The following is a 23,128-nucleotide window of genomic DNA, read 5'->3' as shown; positions in this document are numbered from 1 at the left end:
CCTGCTTCTCCCTCTCCCTCTGCCACTCCCCCTGCTTGTGCTCCCTCTCTCCCTGTGTCTCTGTCAAATAAATAAATAAAATCTTTAAAAATAATACCACATGTGAGTGAGACCATAGGATATTGTCTTTCTCTGACTGACTTATGTTGCTTAGCATAATACCCTCTAGTTTCATCCACGTCAGTGCAAATGGCAAGATTTCATTTTTTTAATGGTTGCATAATATTCCTGTGTGTGTGTGTGTGTGTGTGTGTGTGTACACACCATATTTTAATCCATTTATCTGTTGATGGACACATGGGCTCTTTCCACAGTTTGGCCGTTGTGGACATTGCTGCTATAAACATTGGGGTGCACGTGCCCCTTCAGATCCCTACATTTGTATCCTTTGGGTAAATAGCCAGTAGTGCAATTGCCGGGTCATAGAGTAGCTCTATTTTTAACTTTTAAAGGAAACTCCATACAGTCTTCCAGAGTCCAAGCCTTCTTTTTATTTTTATTTATTTATTTATTTTTAAAGATTCAATTTATTTGACAGAGAGAGACACAGCAAGAGAGGGAACACAAGCAAGGGGAGTGGGAGAGGGAGAGGGAGAAGCAGGCTTCCTGCTGAGCAGGGAGCCCGATGTGGGGCTCGATCCCAGGACCCTGGGATCATGACCTGACCGAAGGCAGGTCCAGCCTTCTTTTTAAGGTTCCCAAGTATTCCGTTCTGAGCCTGGGTGCCTCAGTTGGTTAAGCGTCTGGCTCCCTGCTCGGGGTGGGGGGTTGGGGGGGGGTCTGCTTCTCCCTCGGTTCTTCCCCCTGCTCATTCTCTCTCCCTCTCTCTCTAAAATAAATAAATGAAGTCTAAAAAATTTTCCATTCTACGGTGACAGCATTCATGGTTTCCTTTCCTTTCTTTTTTCTTTTTGGCATAAACAGTAGAAATTTATTTTCTATGGAGTCTGAGAGTCCGAGATTAAGGTGCCGGCATTCTCAGGTTCTAGGGAGGGCATTTGACCTGCCTTAGAGATGGCTGCTTTCTTGCCTGGCTTGCTGGCTTGTCTTTCGATGAGAGAGAGAGAGAACACAAGCTCTCTGTGTGTCTTAAGGGCACTAACCCCATCATAAGGACCACACCCTCATGGCCTCATCTCAAACCCGAGCTGCCGTCCGAAGTCTGCACCTCCGGTGCCATCACACTGAGGACTGAGGGCTTCAGCGTAGGACTCTGGGGCCCGCAATTCAGTCCAGAGCGAGAGGCAGCATTGTGTTTCCCAGCATCCTCCACGGACGCACATGGTTGCCACCCCTTCTGCTGTGACCAACATCCTTGTGCCACCAGGCTGGGGTTACCTGTGGGATAAATTCTGAAGAACGGAGTTGCTTTTTGCATCTTAGACAGATGTGGCTAAGTGTACCTTCCCACCAACCAGATGTGCGAGGGCCTGTTTCCCCCACACTCACCCTCTCCGCCACGTGGTGGTTTTCGAGAAACAGGTGGTGGAAAGGAGAGGGTGAGGTTGGTGACATTTATCTCTGAGGGGAACCAACCATTTGGCCCAGGGAAGGAAAACCAGAACCGGGGGTGAAGAAGTCCAGGGGACAGAAGGTCAGAGAGCGTCTCTGGGAGAGGCTGAGGGACCCGTAGTGGGAGCAGAAGAGGCACAGGTTTTTATCTGCTCATTTGCCACGTGCTTACAAGCGTGAGCAATGTCCCCAGCCCAGACTGTGCTCGGCAGTGAACAGAGCACCCGCCCTGCCTCTGTGGAAACTTCTGGTGTGAGAGACACGCGGTAAACAAGGCAGCAAGCACACGTCATTTCAGGCAGGGCCTAGGGCCACGGAGAGAATGAATTCGAAGGGCTGGAGAGGCAGAAGCACGGGGAGGCGGAGGGAAAGGAGGAGGCAGCACCCAGGGCCACGGGGGATTTCGGTTCCATACACTTCTGGATGGTGTCGGTCAAGAGTGAAGGCCAGCTGAGTTTTATTTTATTTTTTTAAAGATTTTATTTATTTATTTGACAGACATCACAAGTAGGCAGAGAGGCGGGCGGGGGTGGGGGGGGAGATGCAGGCTCCCCCCGCGCTGAGCAGAGAGCCCGATGTGGGACTTGATCCCAGGACCCTGGGACCATGACCTGAGCTGAAGACAGGGGTTCTGACACACTGATCCACCCAAGCACCCACCAGCTGAGTTTTAAATGGTGCTTCTTGGCAGTCTTAGACACAATGGCACTCGGACGGGCATGGGGGACAGAGCTGGAGAAAGTGGATGGGACAAGCACCGTACCAGCAGGATTTCTAGCCTCAGCAGGAAAGAGGAAAGCTCGGAAACAGCCCTGGGGGTGAGTCCTCTGGTTGTCTGTTGTTTCTTGTTGTATAACAAACTACCTTGTTTTGATGGGTGAAGACAACAGCTCTTTGATCAAAGCTCACGATTTGTGGGTCAGGGCTCAGCTGGGCGATTTTGTTCCATGCGGCCTCGACTCGGGTCACTCAGTGGTATCAGGAGATGAGGCTGGGCTGAGGGGCCCAAGAGAGCTTCCCTCACCTTGGCTGGGATGTCTCCAGGTACCGTCCAATGTCCTCTGGGGGCAAAATCAGCCAGGTTGAGAACCAGAAGCTTGGGATCAACTCATTTGGACTCCAAGCCCCCATCCTACCCAGCCGTGAGGGAATCTTACCCTGGTTACAACTAGGATTCTCATCCAGGTGATCTCAGATCATGGGGGCGGGGTGGGGGGGGCGTGTGGTGCCCTAGACCAGAGGAAAGGTTCCAATCCACCACCATAGCCGTTGTCAATGTCCTCACTGGGCTCACCTCAGTGGTCCCCTGAATCCAAAGATGCTCTCCTCCCACCCGGACCCCAACCCTGCACCTCTCATAGGATATGGCCTATGAGCACACCCTGGGAGTTGTCACATGCGTCTTGCAAAGTTTGTCCCCTCTGCCTCTGGTCACCTACCAACTCAAAGTTTCCCGGTCAAAGCTAGAAGATGGCTGGACAGTTCACGTGTCTGGGTCTAGCTGGCAGAATTTGCTGGCAGACTAGACATGGTTGTGAAAGACAGGGGTGAAGGACACCTCCAAAGTTTTCAGCCTGAACCTGTCCAAGAATAAGGAGGCCGCTGATGGGAAGAAAGTCAAGGGAGGAACAGTCTGGGGGGAGACTATTGGGAAGTCCATTAGCGATCCAAGTGGAGACATCAAGGAGACAGCTGGGTAGAGAAGTCTGGAAGCCAGGAGCAAGAGCTGGGCTGGAGATAAAAACGTGGGAGTCATCTGAGGAGGTATTTATAGCAACGAGACTGAGATCACCCTGGGAGGGAGTGTGGATAGCGAGGTCCCAGGCCGGGTTCTGGAGCTCTCAAATGAATAATTATCAGGTAATAATTACCATCGTTTTATTTCTTGAAGCATCTGGCACAGTGCCTGGCCCTCCGTACAGGTTCCCTGAATGGAACAGAACATGACGACCCGTTACTAACCCCCGTGCTTTCCCTGCTAATCAGCATCCGGAGTCTACCTCAGCAGGAGAGCAGGCGGTTAGAATCCCTCAGGTAAGTGGGAATGAAAACACTCTTTAGGAATTTTCCAGAACCCGGGATGGAACTTTGCTATCACTTGCAGAAGGAAAATCAGGCTGTCTTAAAAGTCCCACTCCAAAAGGGAACGTTCTTACTGGCACAAAATTCCATGTTCCATAGACCCCCGAGTTCTAAGCTGCCACCACTCCCTCCTAACCTATCCTCCACTCTCCCGCCCTGAGTCTCCTGAGCTCCAGCTGTTTTCCTTTTTGTCATATAAGGGGAACTTTAAAACCGGGGGTTTGCTCTGCGGGGGACACACACATTCACTCCTTCAGTCTCTCATCCGCTCCAGATCTGCGACCTCAGACTGACTCTGAATACAGCCTCCGCCATCTTGCTCCCCACCCTTGAGAGCAGCAGCCCCAAAATAGCAGCATGAATCATTCTGGAATGGTCGGGTAATACAAAGCCAGGGCACCCTTCTGTGGCAGCGCCTCTGCTGGTGTTCCAGGGCTCTGGGGAGGGGGACACTGGCCGGTTACCGTCACCTCCTCCCCATCCCGTTCCAGAGGGCTCTCTGAGTCCACTAAGAGATTTGAAAGCCGAAGTTGGTGAAAAGTGTTAAGAGTTAACATTTCTGAGTGTCAGAGTGGCTTTACTATGACCCTGAATAAGCTTAAGCTTTAGGGGTCCCTGATTCCCATCTCTTGTAGTTTTCTTTCCTCAGAGGGGGCTTTCCAAATTTTATGTCTTGGGTCTAAAGAGACTTGATGGGTGATTTTGTTCCAGTGTCATAGTAACCTTGAGAAGTCATTGGCACTTCATCCCCATTTATAGGCAAGGACCCCGGAGCATAGAAGAGCCTTCTTTGGGTTCCTTGAAAATTTCAAGCTTAACCTCAGGGCCTTTGCACTTTCTGTTGTCCTGTCTGGAGCCCTGTCCTTGCCTGGCTTCTTGTCATTCCAGGTCTCAGGGGTCTTCACTAATCACCCACCTGTAGGAGCTCCTTCCTTCCCTGCTTCCCCTTTACCCCTTACCTTCTGCCGTTTTTTTTTTTTTAATAGCACTCACCACTATTTTCATTTCTGTATGTTTTTATTTAACAAATGCATACAATGCTTTCTCTCTAGGTAGGCAGTGTTCTACGAGCATTACAAATACCAAACAATTTAATCCTCACGACTACTCTGACATCAAAACTGTTTCACCCACATTTTAAAATGGAAACAAAAGAAACAGAGATGTTAAGCAGGTTGCCTGGAGTCACACAGCTGATGAGCCTAACTATCATCTCTACCACTAGAAGATAAGATCCACGCAAGCAGAAACTGCCTCTGTGAGCTGTTTTGTTCTCTGTCGAGCCCCTGCATCCAGAGTAAGGTGCCACACGTACCAGGACTATATAAAAAATGTCAGTGATGATGAAACCAGGTTAGAGAAGGGGGAATGGAAAAGAAGCCTGGAGAGAAGTGTGGGGAGTTGGCGGAGGAGCTCCTCTGGGGGGCAGTCAAGAGCGTGGTGGTCTGGAGACAGAGCCAAGGAGAAATGAAAGGTCTTGTCAGCAGGCTGAATTCAGCAGACCAGTAAGATGCCAAACGCCTGGGAATCACCTTCCTTCCTTCTTGAGTTCAACCCATCAATAGATCCTGTTGGCTTCTCCAAAGTTGGAACCCAACTGTTCTCACCCCTCCTCCGGTTCCACTCTGGCCCACAGCATTGTCATCACTCTCCTGGAGCATGGCAATAGTGTCCTGAGAGGTCACCTACACTGCAGCCAGAGGAGTCCTGATAAAACTATGTCAAATCACGTCCCGTTTCTGTTCAAATCGTGCTGGCATGAACACAATGGCCTCTAGGCCCACAGGACCTGGCCCAGCTGACCCAGCCCCCGCTTCCTCTCGGCCCCACTCTCCCCACTCCCTCCCTGCTCCCACTATCCTGGCCACCCCAATGCAGGTCCCACCCCAGGACCTTTGCATGTGTTGTTCCAAGTTCATGGTTCTTCCCCATTATTTTCCATTCATCTCACTCCCTTACTTCCTCAGGTCTTTGCTCAGATCTTAGCTTCTCACTGAAATTTGCCCAAGCCAGCTTATTAAAAATGCAACACCATCCCCCTCGCCCAAGGCTCCTTAATCCTTTCTCTGCTTCATTTTTCCCCACTGCACTTAGGCAGATATAATATGCTATAAGCTTTTTTGGCGTGTCTGTCACTAGAATGAGCACCAAGTGACTTCTGTCAGGTTTGTTCACTGCATTTTCTCTAAAGCCCACAATCGCATGACACATTCGATTATACCTGATGGATTAATGAACACCTACTATGTGCCAGACGCTGTGCAAGGCTCCTGGAAGGCACAGACAAAGGAAAACAGACACGAGGCCCCTGTGTCCTAACGAAAGGTGAGAATGATATCCAAGTTGCTGGTTTAGTTTGTGACTGGACACACACATAGCCCACAGTGCAGTAAAAGCAAGTAACAGGTGGGCAGAACTTCGTGTCCTTGTTGGACCGAGACTGTTAAGGAACCCTGACTGCTCATCTTAGCCTGAAAAGATCGAATTAACCTGGCAGAGTTGGTGGAAGGGGGACGCCAGCAGTGGGACCAATTTGTAGGCAGGCCCAAAGGGAAGGAGCCCACCTGGTTTAATGAACAGAGATGGCAGCGGGCTAGAATTCGGTGCTGAAGACGGAGGACAGGGAAAAAGGCCATATTAAGTGGCACCGCCAGAGGAGACGGGCCCTGAGCCCCAATCTAAAGCCTCCCAGAGTTTTAAGCAAGGGGTGTGGATCTGCAGTAACTCTGGTGGCAGTGTTGAGAAAGGATCAGGGACAGCGGGGCTAGAAGAGGAAGCTGTGGAGACAAGCTACCGCCAAGGAGTGGGCACTTAAAACCCTGGGCAGGGACGGCATGATCCAGACGGGAGGACGGCAAGGACCGCACGCCCCAAGACCCTCATCCAAACAAACCCTCTCCAGACCGGGCATGCGGCTTCTTTGTTCCATGAAGCACCCACTGGTCCAGGAGGAAAAGCAGCTCTCTCTTCCAAGCCCTCAGCCCTTCCGCATCCCCGGGCTCTATCGCACGTGCGAGGCCCTCCCAGGCCGCCGCCAGCAGGTGGGCAAGCACCTTACTCGTCTTTGTTCCCCGTCCCCCTGCACCTCCGAATAAGGGCGGCAGCTCCCGCTCACCGAGCGCTAAAGACGCGACTGCATGAAGGGAAACCTCCCACGGCCCTAAACGACCAAACCCGTGACACGAGCGAGTCACACAGAACTTGATGGATGCGTCCCCACCGTGGGGACCCGGGGAAAGAACCCGGGCTGTCCCACCCAAACCCCAGCTCCTTCGCTCTTCCTGACCACTCGGCGCCTGAAAGCGGGCTCTGGGGCCGGGCGCTCTCCCGAGGTCCACCCAGACGTCACCCCCACCGGCTGGGTCCCCGAGCGGCTCTGTGCCGCCGCAGAAGAGCGAGTCGTCAGGGCCGGACTCGCGGCCCACGGAGGCAGGAAGCGGCCTGTAGGCCGGGGCACCGGCGACCACCACGGCCACCGCGGCAGAGAGCAACTCCGGCCGTGAACTCCCATAAGCCACTGCAGAGACGAAACCCCCTCCACTGCCGTTAGACGGGCGGCCACTTAAACCTATCAGCGCAAAGTGGCGGTGATTCTCCGCCCAATCGGCATCTTTTTTTAATCTGAGGGCGGTGCGGTCACGGACTCCGTCAGCCCAATGGGAGAGGTGGAAATTTCCAGAAAGAACGGGACCAATGGGCGCGGCCAGAGCAGCCACGATTGACGGACCAAGCGGCCAATCCCTGTCGCAGAAGCTCGCCCCTCCCTCCAATCGTAGAACCTGGGGTGGGCGGGGCCTACCGGGAAGAGTCCAATCCGGAGGCGCGGGGGAGGCAGGGCTGAGGGATTACTCTCAACTGCCCAATGACAGAGAAGCAAAGATGATGGGCTAGACTTCAAGCCAATAGTAGGGAAGCACAGAAAGCCCCCTCGGGGAGCGTAACCAGTGAGCAGGCGAGGAAGAGGCGGGATCCGGGGGTCCCGGCAGCTTCTAGTAGGTTCCAGAAGGCGGCGCGTGCGGTTGGGAACGCGGAGCGGACGGAGTCGATTCAACGGGGTTCCGGGCCGGGCTATGGAGCAGGTGAAGGGGGAGGGGCGGGCCAAGGCCCCGGGGCCCCTCGGACACCGGCCGAGGCCGGGCCGCGGGTGGAGGAGCGGAGCGGAGCGTGGCGGGGCGGGCGCCGGTCGGGGCGGCGGTCTGGGGTCGGCCGAGCAGCGGCCGCGGCGAGGGCGTGAGGGCCGCGGCCCACCGGGCGGGAGGTGAGCAGTGTAGTGAGGCGGGCCGCGGGGAGCGCCGGGTCCACTCAGCGTCCGTCGCATGCCGGCTCTGCGAGGAGGGCCGGCGGGCCGGCGACAGTTCGGCCTAAGTCCGGCCCGCGGCGGGAAGAGAGGCCGTGGCTGGGCCCGGAGGCCTCCCGGGAGGTGGCTCTCGGCTCAGCGGAGAGGGCGGGGGGGACATGCTGGGGGCGCTGGGAGGGATGGAGGTGGGCGAGGGGCTTTGGGAGAGGCGTCAGGGGCACCGCGTCCACACCCGGGTACTCGCCGGGTGGGAGAGCGGTCACTGCCGACGGAGAAGCCACCGGGACTTGGACACAGTTAACTTGAGAAGGAATGTGGGGACGGGAATACGCTGGAAGTAGCCAGTTGGGGGAAATACTACTCTTCTCTATCTGGAAGGGCCGGGATGGAAGAGCGCAGAGTGAAGGTTTGGTGAGCGGCGGGCCGGCCTCTGCCTGATGCAGGAAAGGGATGGTGCGGCCAAAGTCCTTGGAGCGGCTTCCATCTCTACCAGTGTTTTACAGATGTGTGTGCCGCTCCTCCCTCCTTTCTTTTCGTTTTTTTGTGTATGTGATTGGAGAGTAACTGAAGACTGATATTTCTGGAAGGTTGGCTTCTGATTACACAAGGAGGAATCGGTCGCTGTACAAAATCTAGGCTATGTAGATAAGCAGCAAGAAGTAAGTTATTTGTCTCGGCTCAGCGTTTTTAGGGACCGAGTTTGTAGCTGCTGCTGGTTGCTTTCAGCCGCTTCACTATATCTTTGGCGCCCTGGAGAGATTTTTTCCGCAGTCGGAAACTGTCATTGAAGTGTAGCGGTTCAGCAGGGGGAGAAAATTGGCCCCTTGTTTTCAGTGTGATCTGCAAAGCCTAGTGTTGGCTTCTTCAGGTATAGTCATTGGTGCTTTGATGAAATCTAGAGCCTCTTAGTGGAAATGGAGGGATGGGTAAGTTTTTTGCTCACTCGGGATAATTAAATTGCAGCTGGGATTAAATAGGCTATGGTAGAGACAAGAAAAAGATTGCTAGAGTGAGAAACACAGTACTTGTACTTTAAGAAAGGGGTTTGCTCCTCCATTATCAAAGTAGGGGGGGAAAAACTTTTTTAAAGTTGAGGTGCCCATTGTAGATGGAGCAGATGTGTCCCAACCTACTCCTGAACTCATTCACCATGTGATTTCTCTGCCTTTGCTTTTCAACTGCAACTGGGAGATCTGTATTCCAGTTTTCGGAAGTATTGAAGTTGGACAGATTGGACTGTCCACATTTTCTTCTTAGTACTTTTCAAATAAATCCCAAGGTAAAGTACTTTTTATGTTAGACCCAGTGCAAAGATACAGCTGTGTAACACATTTAACAAAATAGTGCCTGGGTGGCTCAACTGACTGCCTTTGGCTCAGGTCATGATCCCAGGGTCCTGGGATCAAGCCCCACCTTGGGCTCCCTGTTCCACAGGAAGCCTGCTTCTCCCTCTCCCACACCCCATGCTTGTGTTTCTGCTCTTGCTGTCTCTTTCTGTCAAATAAATAAAACCTTTAAGAAAAAAATAGCGCTTGCTATTATTATGTGTATTTTGGGCTGATATTTTCTTTTTCTTTTTTTTAAAGATTTTATTTACTTATTTATTTGATAGATATAGATCACATAGTAGACATAGTAGGCAAAGAGGCAGGCAGAGAGGGAGGGAGAAGCAGGCTCCCCGCTGAGCAGAGAGCCCCATGGGGGGCTTGATCCCCGAGATCATGACCTGAGCTGAAGGCAGAGGCTTTAACCCACTGAGCCACCCAGGCGCCCCTGGGCTGGTATTTTCTATACTTTTAAGTGCTGGTCATGACCTACAGACTTGATTTCCAGACCTACTGTGGGTCAGCACTCAGTTTGGCAAATGATGTTTTGTAGGATAGGCAAGGATTTCATGGAGCTGTTCTCAGCTGCATCACGATGCTAGCTGAGTTTTTAACTTTTTACTTTGTCGTGTCCTTCCTGGGTTCTAAGATTTTTATTTTTATTTTTTTAAGATTTTATTTATTTGACAGAGATATCACAAGTAGGCAGAGCAGCAGGTGGAGAGAGAGGGAGAAGCAGGCTCCCTGCTGAGCAGGGAGCTTGATGTGGAGCTCTATCCCAGGACCCCCGAGATCATGACCCGAGCTGAAAGCAAAGGCTTAACCCACTGAGTCACCCAGGTGCCCCCTGGGTTCTAAGATTTTTATCCTTTGCTAGATTTGGTGGTCTTTTTCTTTCTTTTTTCCATCTTAAAAAAAATTTTTTTTAATTTTTAAATTAAAAAACAATTTTTTAAAGATTTTATTTACTTGACAGAGATCACAAGTAGGCAGACAGGCAGGCAGAAAGAGAGGGGGAAGCAGGCTCCCTGTGGAGCAGAGAGCCAGATGTGGTATTCATCCCAGGATCTGAGCAGAAGGCGGACGCTTAACCCACTGAGCCACCCAGGCACCCCTGGCGGTCTTCTTCTGACTTTTTTTCTCAAGGTAGTCTAACATCTCTGGTTAATGGGTGGAACTTTCCTGGTTGGTGTGCCTCAGAGTTCCAGAATCGCTTGCATCTGTATGTATTGGGTCATAGCTGGATGATAGAGAATGATTAGTAACTAGAATGCATGCTTGATCTCACCAAATGTGTTTGCATTTGAGATGTGGCCCTTTCACTCCTCTAGGGCATCCATCGTTAGGAGAAGCCCTCTAATTTAGGACCATGTTTTGAATATTTGAAAGGAGGAGAGATTAAACCACAAGTAGTGTTTCGTTTTCTTGCATACTTTGTAGAACATTTGAACGGGGCAGAAACTGATTTGAGGGTCTAGCTCTTTGCTCACTAAGGAACAGAGCAGTGATCTGCCATGCCGTGACACGTCACCACACCTCTGAATGGAAATAGAGTCTTCCGTGATGGTGGGTGAGCATCTTGGTGCTCCCAGAGAAGCCGGCGGGAAGCCTGTAGGCTGGGAGCATGTGTCTGGACACACTCCCTTCTATTCCTTCGTGAATCCTTCTGTGAGGAGCAGTGTGGCCCTGTGTTTGGTTTATCATTTGGGCTTCTTGGCATTGTAAGCAAATGAATTTATTTTTCCATGAAAGGACCTTGTGAGTGTGTCCTTTATCAGCCCTAAGTAGAGATTTTGGGAGAGTGGCTGGAATTCCATTTCACACTGGAGCTAGTGGAGAGCAGAGTCAGGCTTTTTTTCCTGGTTACTTACTGTTTTCTGGTTGGTTCCAAAAGGTGTGGGAGATGGTAAATGAATTCATTAATGGATTCTCTCTTTCGGTCTGTAAAGTATCTTTTTAGTTATGATAACTGAAGACAAGTGGAAGCGTCACTTAGAAAATTGGGACCAATGGGGCGCCTGGGTGGCTCAGTGGGTTAAAGCCGCTGCCTTCGGCTCAGGTCATGATCCCAGCGTCCTGGGATGGAGCCCCGCATCGCGCTCTCTGCTCAGCAGGGAGCCTGCTTCCTCCCTTCTCTCTCTGCCTGCCTCTCTGCCTACTTGTGATGTGTCTGTCAAATAAATAAATAAAATCTTTAAAAAAAAAAAAAGAAAAAAGAAAGTTGGGACCAAGAAGTGTGTTAATGGAGAGAAAAATTACACTGGCTGTTTTTCCCCTCAGGTAAACGAGCTGAAGGAGAAGGGCAATAAGGCCCTGAGTGCGGGCAACATCGACGACGCGCTCCAGTGCTACTCGGAGGCCATTAAGTTAGACCCCAAGAACCACGTGCTCTACAGCAACCGCTCGGCGGCCTACGCCAAGAAGGGCGACTACCAGAAGGCCTACGAGGATGGCTGCAAGACCGTGGACTTGAAGCCTGACTGGGCCAAGGTAAGCTGTGCGCGCACTGGGCTCTCCGGACCTCGCAGAAACGCGCTCGGGTGCGCTGGGTTGACACACTGGGCCCTCCTGACCCGGCCAGTTGTGGGTCGCTGCGGACGGATAGCGGCGTCCTCCCCGCTTGCATGTGTGCCTCGCGCTGCCGGCACAGGCTGCCAAGTCGGAGACTGTGTCCGTTGTTGAGACGGGTCCGACCGCTTGCGTTGCTGAGAGAGAAGCGGGCACCGGCCGGGCTCCTGAGGAAGCTGCGGTGGGGAGGGGGCATCTCTCATACTCGGCTGGGGTCGTCGTCCTCGGTCTCGGTGGTGTGCGCTGCTGCTGCTGGTCTCCGGCCGTGGTGCAAACGCCCGTTTGTCCCGTGAAATGTAGAACACGTTCTTCGGAATTCATTTTCTGGATTTGTCCCTAGGTGGCCTTTATTTTGTTTTGTGTCTTTTTTGCTGGTTTAAGGGCTATTCACGGAAAGCAGCGGCTCTTGAGTTCTTAAACCGATTTGAAGAAGCCAAGCGAACCTACGAAGAGGGTTTAAAACATGAAGCAAATAATCCTCAGCTCAGAGAGGGCTTACAGAACATGGAGGCCCGGCTGGCAGGTAGGCGCCAGTGCACCCGTTGGTTCTTTTTCTTTTTTTTAAGATTTTATTTATTTATTTGATAGAGATCACAAGTAGGCAGAGAGGCGGGCAGAAAGAGAGGGAAGCAGGCTCCCTGCTGAGCAGAGAGCCCGATGCGGGGCTCGATCCCAGGACCCGGAGATCATGACCTGAGCCGAAGGCAGAGGCTTCACCCTCTGAGCCACCAGGCACCCTTCTTTTTCTTTTTTAACAGGGTTAACTTTGAGGCTCCCCGCGTACATGTCATGCTCAGAGACTACAGGGGCGTCGTGGCTCGAACCAATTTCTATAACGTGCTTTCCTTTGTTTGGAACAGAGCGGAAGTTCATGAACCCTTTCAACATGCCTAATCTGTACCAGAAGTTGGAGAATGATCCCAGGACCAGGACGCTGCTCGCCGATCCCACCTACAGGGAGCTGATAGAGCAGCTACGAAACAAGCCGTCTGACCTGGGCACGTAAGTCAAGGCAGTGCGGTTTGCCTCTGGAAATGGACGTGAACATTGTGCTTTGTCCCTGGAATGTTATGGCAGGGCACGGAGGGGGCGGGTGCCCCTTTTTCAGACAGCAGGGGTTCTGCCAGTTTTTTTTCTCTAATACATGGTAGGTATTTGTTGATTTGTTGTTTTTTATTTCTGGAAAGGGTCAAGGGGTACATGTATCAGAATAACTTGGAATTTTCTTTCCTAATCCTTCATCCGCCTTCACTGTTCTACTGTAATTCTGATCTGGCACCAACCCTGTCCTTCCCGTGCGCACCAGATGCTGTCTCTCGGCACACTGGAGCGGGAACTGCTGGTTGAGATGAGCGTCCGGTGTAAAAAGCTGTATTTCCTAAGTCACGCTGGTGTCTGTGACTCCTGAGACGAGATGGAGTATACCTGTAGCTCAGTGCTCTCTGTATTTGCTGCCTTCGAGAAAGAAGTCTGAGGGCTGGTACCTCGTCTTAGGCGGATTATTGGAGGGTGGGGTATCCCCAGGGGTGGCTTGTGGCCAGAGCACAACCGAGCAGTTTTTCTGTGGAGGAGACGCTCTCGTATATAGTGTTCTGAGGCTTAGCAGTCAGTGGGGGTTTAAAATCAGTTGCGGGGAAGAATAATTGTGGTTTTCTTTTCTTTTCTTTTCTTTTCTTTTTTTTTTTTCTAATCAATGCTAGGAAACTGCAAGATCCCCGGATCATGACCACTCTCAGCGTCCTGCTGGGAGTGGACCTGGGCAGTATGGACGAGGAGGAGGAAGTGGGAACGCCTCCCCCACCTCCTCCTCCCAAGAAGGACACCAAGCCAGAGCCGATGGAAGAAGATCTCCCAGAGAACAAGAAGCAGGTCTCGTTTTTTCTCCTTACTGTCAACATTCCTAAACAGGCTAGTCAGCTGGCAGTCCCCGTCAGCGGGAGCGCTGTGGGACGGGGCGGCTGTAACAGTTTTTGAGCATCTGGTTGCCGTCGTTACCAGAACGGTCAGTGTGTTAAAAGGTTGACTTGCCAAGCGATCTCATAAGCATGGTGGATCTCGGGCTAGCGGCCTGGGTGCTGGTCAGGGCAGGCCGGTGGAGTTGCATGTGCGACCCTTGTCGCCCTGGGGTCCAGAGGAATGTCTACGCGTCTGACTGAGGCTCCTGTGTTCTGGTTGGATGGCGTGTAGTTGAAAGCTGTCCAGTTAGCAACACAGTCTCCCAGAGCGGGAGGCATGTGCTTACACGATTTTATTTCCCTTCTTATAAATGGGAACAACAGATTGTTTCCAGATTTAGCACCTTCAGATGGGTAAGTGTTCGTTGTTCAGGGTGTCTCCGAGCTGGAAAAGGGCCCCGTGATGCATGTGGTAGCGCGCTGTTCTCTGAAGACCTGTGCCCTTGGGCGGGCAGCCCCTTCTCGTCCTCTCCCTGCTCCTGTGCTGCTCTTCCCTGAAGACCCCTGCCCCCGGGCGGCCCCCTCCGGTCCCCTCCTCGCCCCTCTGCGGCTGTTCCCTCACAGTTGAGACCCCGGGGTGGCTGCGCGGCAGGAGCTGACCTGGCGCGGCCTCTTGCCGTGGAACCGGGCGCGGGACTTCTGTCCTTTTGGAGGTTGCTGCAGGCTGAAGGGGTTTCTTCTCCCCTGGAGGAGCTCTCTGCCTTTCAACAGCATCGAGGAGAGTAGATGGAAAAGGGGGCGTTTCAAAGGAAGTGGAGATGAAAGTTTTTAATTTTCTGTTCCAGCAGTTAGGCCTTCCCTTTTCCGTCCATAGCTGGTTGAGGAGAGGCCGGCAGATGTGGAGACCGGTTCGTCGTACGTGCTCTACGGGACTGGGGACAGGTCCCAGGCTCTTGCTCTCTCTGCTGTCTGGGTTTGATTTGCTCAGTACTCCTTCCACACTTCCATCTAGGCGCTGAAAGAGAAGGAGTTGGGGAATGAGGCCTACAAGAAGAAAGACTTTGACACAGCCCTGAAGCACTACGACAGAGCCAAGGACCTAGACCCCACCAACATGACTTACATGACCAACCAAGCAGGTGAGGCCCAGGCCAAGGGGTAAGCGTGTCGTTGGGCGGTCCTGGGGAGAGACCAGGACTGACTCTTCCTTAACCATCCTGCCTGGCAGCTGTGTACTTCGAGAAGGGCGACTACAGTAAATGCCGGGAGCTTTGTGAGAAGGCCATTGAAGTGGGGCGCGAAAACCGAGAAGACTATCGACAGATTGCCAAGTACGCGCGCCCTTCGGCTGTGCCTCGCGTGGTGTGGAGGGGTCGATGGCCGAGACTTAAATGTTCCTGCATGGGGAGGAGGGTTGCTGGCCACACAACCTGCCCTGTTAACAGTGGCCTGGAGAGGAGGCCGCAGGCATCGAGACAAAAGGTGTTTGGAGGGCGTAGTGTCCCGGCAGTGATGGGGGCCTTGTTCCTAGTCGCCGCTGTCTTTGCTCTGCAGAAGCTGACCTTGTCCCTGCTCTGCCTTTAGCAAATTCTTCTCTTGCTTGTTTTTGTCAGAGCTTACGCTCGAATTGGCAACTCCTACTTCAAAGAAGAAAAGTACAAGGATGCCATCCATTTCTATAACAAGTCTTTGGCAGAGCACAGAACCCCAGATGTGCTCAAGAAATGCCAACAGGTAGGTACAGAAAGAACGGGATGTTCTCTTAAATTCTTACTTCTTAGAGTTGCAGCTGCTTATTAGGGAACTGTAAGTTTTTGGAAGTAGCGTTTTTGGTCTAGAGTTTTATATAATGTCCTTGTCATTTGACAGCACGTAAGGAATAACGCGGGTTGTTTGTTGTACTTTTTTACTGGCCAAGATTTTGACCTTCCGCTGAGGGTCAGTTCACTGAGTGTTATGGTTCTTATTCCAACTTTTTTTTTTTTTTAACCTTATACAACCAAAGTGTGTGTTGTGCCAGTTGTCATAAAGTGTGGTGGGAGGAGTGATTTTATTCACAGAAAGATTGGTCAGAATTTTTTTTTTTTGAAGATACCATTTATTTGGGGGGCGCCTGGGTGGCTCAGTGGTTTAAGCCTCTGCCTTTAGCTCAGGTCATGATCTCAGGGTCCTGGGATCGAGCCCCTGCATCGGGCTCTCTGCTCGGCGGGGAGCCTGCTTCCCCCTCTCTCTCTGCCTGCCTCTCTGCCTACTTGTGATCTCTCTCTGCCAAATAAATAAAATCTTAAAAAAAAAAAAAAGATGTTATTTATTTGGGAGAGTGCTTCTGCACACGTGAATGGGAAAGGGGGCTGAGGAAGAGGGAGAAGCAGCCCCCGTGCAGGGCTCAGTCCCAAAACTTTGGGATCACGACTTGAGCAAAGTCAGACACTTAACCGACTGAGCCACCCAGGCGCCCCAAGAATGGTCAGAAAATTTTGTTATGGACACATGGATTATTTTTATTGTCTTGCTTGTCTTTTTTTTTTTTTTTTTAAGATTTTATTTATGTATTTGTCAGAGAGAGAGAGAGCAGAGGCAGACAGAGTGGCAGAGGGAGAAGCAGGCTCCCTGCGGAGCAAGGAGCCCGATGTGGGACTCGATCCCAGGACCCTGGGATCATGACCCGAGCCGAAGGCAGCCGCTTAACCAACTGAGCCACCCAGGCGTCCCTTGCTTGTCTTTTTTGTTCTGTTTTGTATGGGGTTGGTTTTGTTTTATTTTGTTCTTGTTTTTCTGGGGTTTTTTTGACGGAGGGTCAGAGGTGGGTAGAGACACTTTTCAGGCTCCATGCCCAGTCTAAGCCGGAACCAAAAGAGTTGGACATTTAACCCAGTGAGCCACCCAGGCACTCCACGGTGCCTGGTGGAATGTGTCATTTTTAAAGTAATGTCTGCACCCTGTGTGGGGCTTGAACTCAACCCTGAGATAAGACTTGCATGCTCTTTTTTTTTTTTTTTTTTAAATTTTATTTATTTATTTGACAGATCACAAGTAGGCAAAGAGGCAGGCAGAGAGAGAGAAGGGAGGAAGCAGGCTCCCTGCTGAGCCGAGAGCCTGATGGGGGGCTCGATCCCAGGACCCTGGGATCATGACCTGAGCCGAAGGCAGAGGCTTTAACCCACTGAGCCACCCAGGCACCCCTTGCATGCTCTTTGAACAAAAACTAAAATGTTGCCCATGGTACTTTCTGGAAATCAAAGTCCAAATCAGGACTTTTTTTAGTGCAGTATTTATATTCGTGAGAATTTAAATGATTATCCAAAGAATTATTTTTTCTTAGGCAGAGAAAATTCTGAAGGAGCAAGAGCGGCTGGCTTATATAAACCCCGACCTGGCCTTGGAGGAGAAGAACAAAGGCAATGAATGTTTTCAGAAAGGTGCGTTACAGCTCAAGCGATGGAGCGTTTGGGTGAGAGTGGTGCCGACCTGTCCTCTGTGCCCTGGCTGCCCGTGCGCCGTAGTCCCTGGTGTGTGTGTGGGGTGTGGGGGGTGGCTTTTTGCTTTCTAAAAAAGTTTTCTTTTTCTTATTCAGGGGACTATCCCCAGGCCATGAAGCATTATACAGAAGCCATCAAACGGAATCCAAAAGATGCCAAATTGTACAGCAATCGAGCCGCCTGCTACACCAAACTCCTGGAGTTCCAGCTGGCGCTCAAGGTGGGCAGGTGGGGACGCGGAGTGGCCGCGTCTGATTCGCCTGCGTGTGAGGAGCTCAGGCTTCCCTCTTCCCGCGTTGTCATCAACACCTGCTGGAGGTTCTTCCCTTGATCTTAGAGTCAGGGTGGTGGGGTATGTGTGATGTTTGTAAAATGCGGGATCGAAGTCTGCTCTGTCCTGGCCCATCAAGCTACATTAGTGATTGGGAGCATTTGGAAAAGTGGATCCTGGGGGCGCTTGGGGGGCTCCATCAGATAAGCTTGTGGCTTTGCTCAGGTCACGATCCCAGCGTCCTGGGATGGAGCCCCCGTCAGGCTCCCTGCTCAGCGTGGAGCCTGCGTCTCCCTCTGCCCTTCTCGCCCGCTCCTCCCCCCGGGTGTGTACACGCTTTCACTCACTCGCTCTCAAAAAAAATCTTTAAAAGAAAGAAAAGTGGATCCTTTTCCACCTTCTCTGATGCTGGCTGCTTCTTCCTTCATGATCTCCCTCTTCTCTATCCTGAGCTGCTAAGCGTGCGCGGCCGTGGTACCCAGCACGTTCGCACCGCGCACAGCCCTCCACACCGTGTACCTCAGGAATCTCGTCATCTTCCCAAACTGGAACCGCAGCCTTTCTGCACTAACTCCCCGTTCCCTCTCCCCCGGCCCCTGGGACAGAGCAGCCACCGTTCTGCTCTGTCTCTCTGAAGCTGACCCCTCTAGGGACCTTCTGTAAGTGGGACCGTCCAGTGCGTGTGCTTTCGTGTCAGGCTCATTCCACAAGCACCGTGTCTTCGGGGCTCCTGCGGTAGCCGAGGTCCACATCGTCGTCCTTCTGAGCGCTCAGTGCTGTTCAGTTGCACAGACCCGCCCCCCTCCTGTCCCTCCTCTGTCGGCGGACTCAGTGGCAGTTTCCCCCTGTGGCTACTGGGGTCCTGTGGCCGGGGCCGGGGCGTGCAGTGTCTATTGAGGCCTCAGCTTCAGTTCTTTGGGGGTGAAGTGCTGTGTCACTGAGTGGTTCAAGGTTTGGATTTTTTTTTTTAATTATTTTTATTTATATATTCTTTGGGGAGACCGCAGTATTGTTTCCCACAGCGGCTTTATCATCTGCCTTGACTTCTTGATGAGGTCAGTTAGCCCGTGTGCTATTCTCGGTCGCACTGAGCGTGGTCAGGTGTGGTTCTGTCCGCTCCGCGAAGGGGGTTCATCCCCACTGTCTTGAACACGGGCTGTCCAGTGCCTGTTGGTGATTTTTAAACTGTTCTCCAGATGATTTTTAAAATGTTGTACAAGCTTGGAGCACCTTTTTTTTTTTTTCCTTTTTTGGGTTAAAGATTTTGTTTATATATTTGAGTGCCCGGGTGGCATAGATGGTTAAGCATCTGCCTTCGGCTCAGGTCACGATCTCCAGGTCTTGGGATCGAGCCCCATGTCAGGTTCCCAGTTCAGCAGGGTTTTTGCTTCTCCCTCTCCCCCTGACTCCCCAATTGCATTCTCTTCCTACCTCTCAAATATATGAATAAATTAGATTTTATTTATATGGGGGAGGTGGAGAGAGAATGCGTGTGGCAGGAGGGACAGAGGGAGAAGCAGACACCCTGTGGAGCAGGAAGCTGTATGTGCTAGAGACCAGGACCCAGGTGCCCCAAGTCCGGAGCACCTTACTACTACTGTAAGGTGACAAAATGTGACTTGCGCAGAGACCCCAGTACCTGAGTCCCTGGTAGTTTTTGTTGTTGATGCCACTATGTTCTGGGCCCTTGTCTGGTTTAGAGATGTCACTGCTGTGGTATAAGGGCAACATCAGAGCCAGGTTGGTTCACCAGGTGGTCACCTGTGAGGGAGAGCGCTGCTTCCCCAGCTACGAGCCGGACCATTTCTGGGCTAGCTTTATGCCGGAAAAGGTGGACGTGGGCCTGGGTGTGAAACGATAGTGTATGGCATTTTTTTCCCCAGAGTTTTCCATCTCATAGGCACTTAAAACAAAAATACCCCAGCACCTGTGCGTCCTCCGCCTCTTTGAGTCATCGGCATGGATGAGTTTTTGCCGGACCGTTTGTGAAAGGAAGTGGGATACGTTTGGCGCTCCCCGCCTCCGCTCTAGAGTGCTCTTTTCCTGAGGTGTCTTTAAAGCACCTGATAATAGCGGGACGAAGCTAGGGAGGTTGGGTGCTGTGGGCCCCTTCAGATCTCCTCACTTGGCCAAAACTGCACATTAAAGCTGTCGTGATCGAGGCCCATGGATTTCATCTGGTTCCACGCGTGTTCTCTCTCAAACTAGAAGTTTCCCCGCTGTAGGCAGGATTTTGCATAACGTCACCCTTTTGAAGAGTCCCGGCTCCTTGTCTTCCTTGGGGTGGTCTGTAGTCGGGATTTGTAGACGCTCGTGGTTTCACTTGACTTACTTTTCTCTCCTCTGCTGGACCTTCTGTGAAAGGGTCCGGGTGCCCGGGGTAGCAGAAGCTCGGGAAGCGAGACGACACTGTCGTGGGTCTGGGTGCCGTGTGCGGTGGGTCATTCTGAGTGATCCCTCTGCCTTCAAACAGCTCATCCAAAGGCGCAAGCCTCACTTTCTCCTCTTCTCTCTCTTCCCAGGACTGTGAGGAATGTATCCAGCTGGAACCGACCTTCAGTAAGTGCCTTTCCACTGCCACCCCCGCCCATGACCCTGGCGCAGAGATGGAGAGCGGGAAAGGACGTGCTTGCCTTCCTGCGCCCCAGGGCGGGGGGGTTGGGAGCTAGCATCCGCAGGCCTGACAGATACTGGGGTTCCCCTGGGCAAGGTGGGCGTGGCAGCCTGCAGAGCCCCGTTCTGATGACGCCCCGCCTTTCCCACTTCTCTGTAGTCAAGGGCTACACCCGGAAGGCAGCCGCGCTGGAGGCCATGAAGGACTACACGAAAGCCATGGACGTCTACCAGAAGGCCTTAGATCTGGACTCCAACTGTAAGGTGGGGCTGCTCCTGGCCACCAGGGGGCTCTCCCTGCCCTCATTTCTCCTTTGGATCTTTTCAATGTTGGTTTGTTCCTGCTTCCTTCTGCCTGTTTGTCTGGCCTACTGTCTCCCACTTTCTTAGTTCCCTCTGTTAGCTGGCCTGGTGGAAGCAGTGAACCGGTTGGTGCTAACGCCCCCCTCTCTGGCTTTGCTGGGGTGCAGGAGGCGGCGGACGGTTACCAGCGCTGTGTGATGGCCCAGTACAACCGCCATGACAGCCCCGAAGACGTGAAGCGACGGGCCATGGCCGACCCCGAGGTGCAGCAGATCATGAGCGACCCGGCCATGCGGCTTATCCTGGAGCAGATGCAGAAGGACCCCCAGGCGCTCAGCGAGTAAGTGAGGCTGGGGAAGACGAAGACAGGAAGGCTAGCAGCAAGGGGCACGAGGCTGGGGCGGGGGGCTACTGTGTCTGGCTTGCGCACAGCTGGATGGCCATGATCGCTGGAGTGCTCTGTTGGAAAGACCGGTTTTGCTGGGAGAGCGGCCTCAGCCTCAAGCTGTGTCCGAGGGTTTGTGCGGAGCGGGGCTGGCACGGTGCTGCCTGTGGGCTGGCCAAGGCCTTCCCGGAGGGGTCTTTGCCAGGCCTCCCATTCAGCCGCCTCCTATTGGGCCTTGCGCGGGGTTTGCATTCGGGTGTCTCCTAGAGCAAGTAAGACGTTTTAAGGTTAAGTCTCGTTTCTGATGATTTCGCTTTTCGTTCATTAGACACTTAAAGAATCCTGTAATAGCACAGAAGATCCAGAAGCTGATGGATGTGGGTCTGATCGCAATTCGGTGATGACTCGCTCATCATCCCCCTCCCTTCGCCCTCATGTGGAAAGAGGAGCTGGGACCGCGGCAAGCAGCGCGGAGCAGAGGGGAGAGCAGGGGAGAGCGAACAGCTTCTCTCTATATATTTATATAGACCTACGTGGAAGATAGAGACTCGTGTTTGCGTTACTCGCACCGCCGCTGCCTCCGGGCCCTCCCAGCACACGCATGGTCTCTTCCGCTGCCCTTGGGTTCCCTGTTCCCTTCCCCGCCCTCCGTCGCCGTCTCAGCTGCTCTCCCATAGTTGGTTATTTTTTATTTGGGGCAGTGGGCATGTGTGGGGAGGGGAGGCTGTTCTTCCCCGACCTCCGGTCCCAGCTGTCGTCACATTGTTAACTCCACGTCCCCTTCTCCAATAAAACAAGCCAGTCGGGCGTGGTTATACGTTGTCATGTCCTTGTAATTTTCTTTTGCCAAGTGACCCTGAAGTGCCTGTCCTGCAGGGGTTAGAGCCTGAAGTCTGTGAGAGGTGGGTGTGTCCCCTGCCTGGCTTTTTCCGGGGGTGGGTCTGTGTCCCCTCGGCGTGCCTCGGTCACTAGGTGGCAGTGTCGCCCAATGAGCCCCTGAAAGGGAGCCTGGGGCTTTCCCTGCCCAGAGTGGCGCCAGCTCCAGAGGTCCAGGTCCACATTCAGGTGCTTTCCCGCCCTGGCCATTCTTCACACTCTGCTCTCAGAGCCGGAAACCAGCTAGATCGGGAACGCTGGGTCCCACCCCAGAACCAAAACCCGTTTCCCATTGGTAGAGTCCTCAGACCTCTGTCTCCAGAGACCAGATCTGTCAGCCGCTCTGCGGTAACAGTCTTGGTTTTCAAAGAACTCCCTGCTCCTGAGGCGCCTGGGAGACTCGGTCAGTTGGTCATCCGACTCTTGGTTTCAGCTCAAATGATCACAGGGTCCTCGGATCAAGCCCTGGATGGGCTCTGTGCTCAGCCGGGAACCCGTTTGAGGATTCTCTCCCTCTGCACACACAGGTTCTCTCTCTCATATAAATCTTAAAAAAAAAAAAACACTCAGTGCTCTCACTCTTCGCTCTTTGCTCAGAGGGTCTCCTCTGCACCTTTCCTCAAATCCGGGTTCATCCCACACTGTCTGCCTCCACTGGGCAGCCTGAAGTTTAACCCCAGTGAGGTCAAAGTCCTGTACCTGAAGTGCTCTGGTGGGGGTACTGTCTGCCCTGGGCCCCTGTCTCTTGGCCCCACTGTCACCAAAAAAGGTCAGTGATGACGTGGGCAAGGCAGCCAGTGATTGGAAGTGCCTGAGAATGACTGTGAGGCTGTTGAGGATAAGCCCAGGTCCTGGCGGGACCTTCGGCTGCTGCCTGGATGGTCACAGCCCTCCAGGAACCGCCGAGAGAGGCAGAAGAACATGAAGCCCAGTCCAAATCCTCACTTTTCATGTCAACATTGCCCGACAGATGCAGCCCCAGTCTTCAGCTAGAGAATTCTCTGGAACCATCGAAGAGGTCCTAGAGACTGCCCAGTCCGTGGGCTGCAGCGGTGTGGCGCCCAGCCAGTGGAGAAGTACCAAGGAAAACACTTCAATAAAGGATCGTTTGACAACCAGAAAAACGCCTCACTGCTCAACTGAAAGTTGTTTTTTTTTTTAAGATTTTATTTATTTATTTGACAGCACAGGTAGGCAGAAAGGCAGGCAGAGAGAGGGGGGGAAAGCAGGCTCCCTGCCCGAGCAGAGAGCCTGATGTGGGACTCGATCCCTGGATTCTGGGATCACGACGTGAGCCAAAGGCAGCAGCTTAACCCACTGAGCCACCCAGGTGCCCTCAACTGAGAGGTTTTTGATTACACTTGAACGTGGTTGCAGCAAGTGATTTCTACAGCCCTGGACTGGGGTGGGAGTGAGACTTCCTCATCTGCTCCAACAGCACAGCTTTCTGAGCTGGGAAGCTGCTGAGGCCAGCAGCCGCTGCACTTCCTGCCGCCTTGACTTTGCATACGCTGGCCTTCCC

General features: G+C 52.7%; 1 protein-coding gene across 1 annotated transcript; it reads left to right on the top strand.

The window, feature by feature from the left end:
• Window positions 1-7,574: 7,574 nt before the first annotated feature.
• On the top strand, window positions 7,575-21,547 carry STIP1 (stress induced phosphoprotein 1). The gene is made up of 14 exons (XM_080817242.1): window positions 7,575-7,673; window positions 11,497-11,706; window positions 12,166-12,307; window positions 12,645-12,786; window positions 13,485-13,653; window positions 14,692-14,818; window positions 14,908-15,010; window positions 15,293-15,413; window positions 17,002-17,098; window positions 17,254-17,378; window positions 19,952-19,988; window positions 20,203-20,306; window positions 20,513-20,685; window positions 21,059-21,547. The coding sequence occupies exons 1-14, from the start codon at window positions 7,665-7,667 to the stop codon at window positions 21,129-21,131; spliced, it is 1,632 nt and encodes a 543-aa protein (XP_080673368.1). The 5' UTR covers window positions 7,575-7,664; the 3' UTR covers window positions 21,132-21,547.
• Window positions 21,548-23,128: the final 1,581 nt, after the last annotated feature.

Source organism: Martes martes (genome assembly GCF_963455335.1).
Source record: "Martes martes genome assembly, chromosome: 10".
Classification (NCBI taxonomy): domain Eukaryota; kingdom Metazoa; phylum Chordata; class Mammalia; order Carnivora; family Mustelidae; genus Martes; species Martes martes.
Note: the sequence above shows the minus strand (reverse complement) of the source record. Positions and strands in the feature narration are given on the sequence as shown.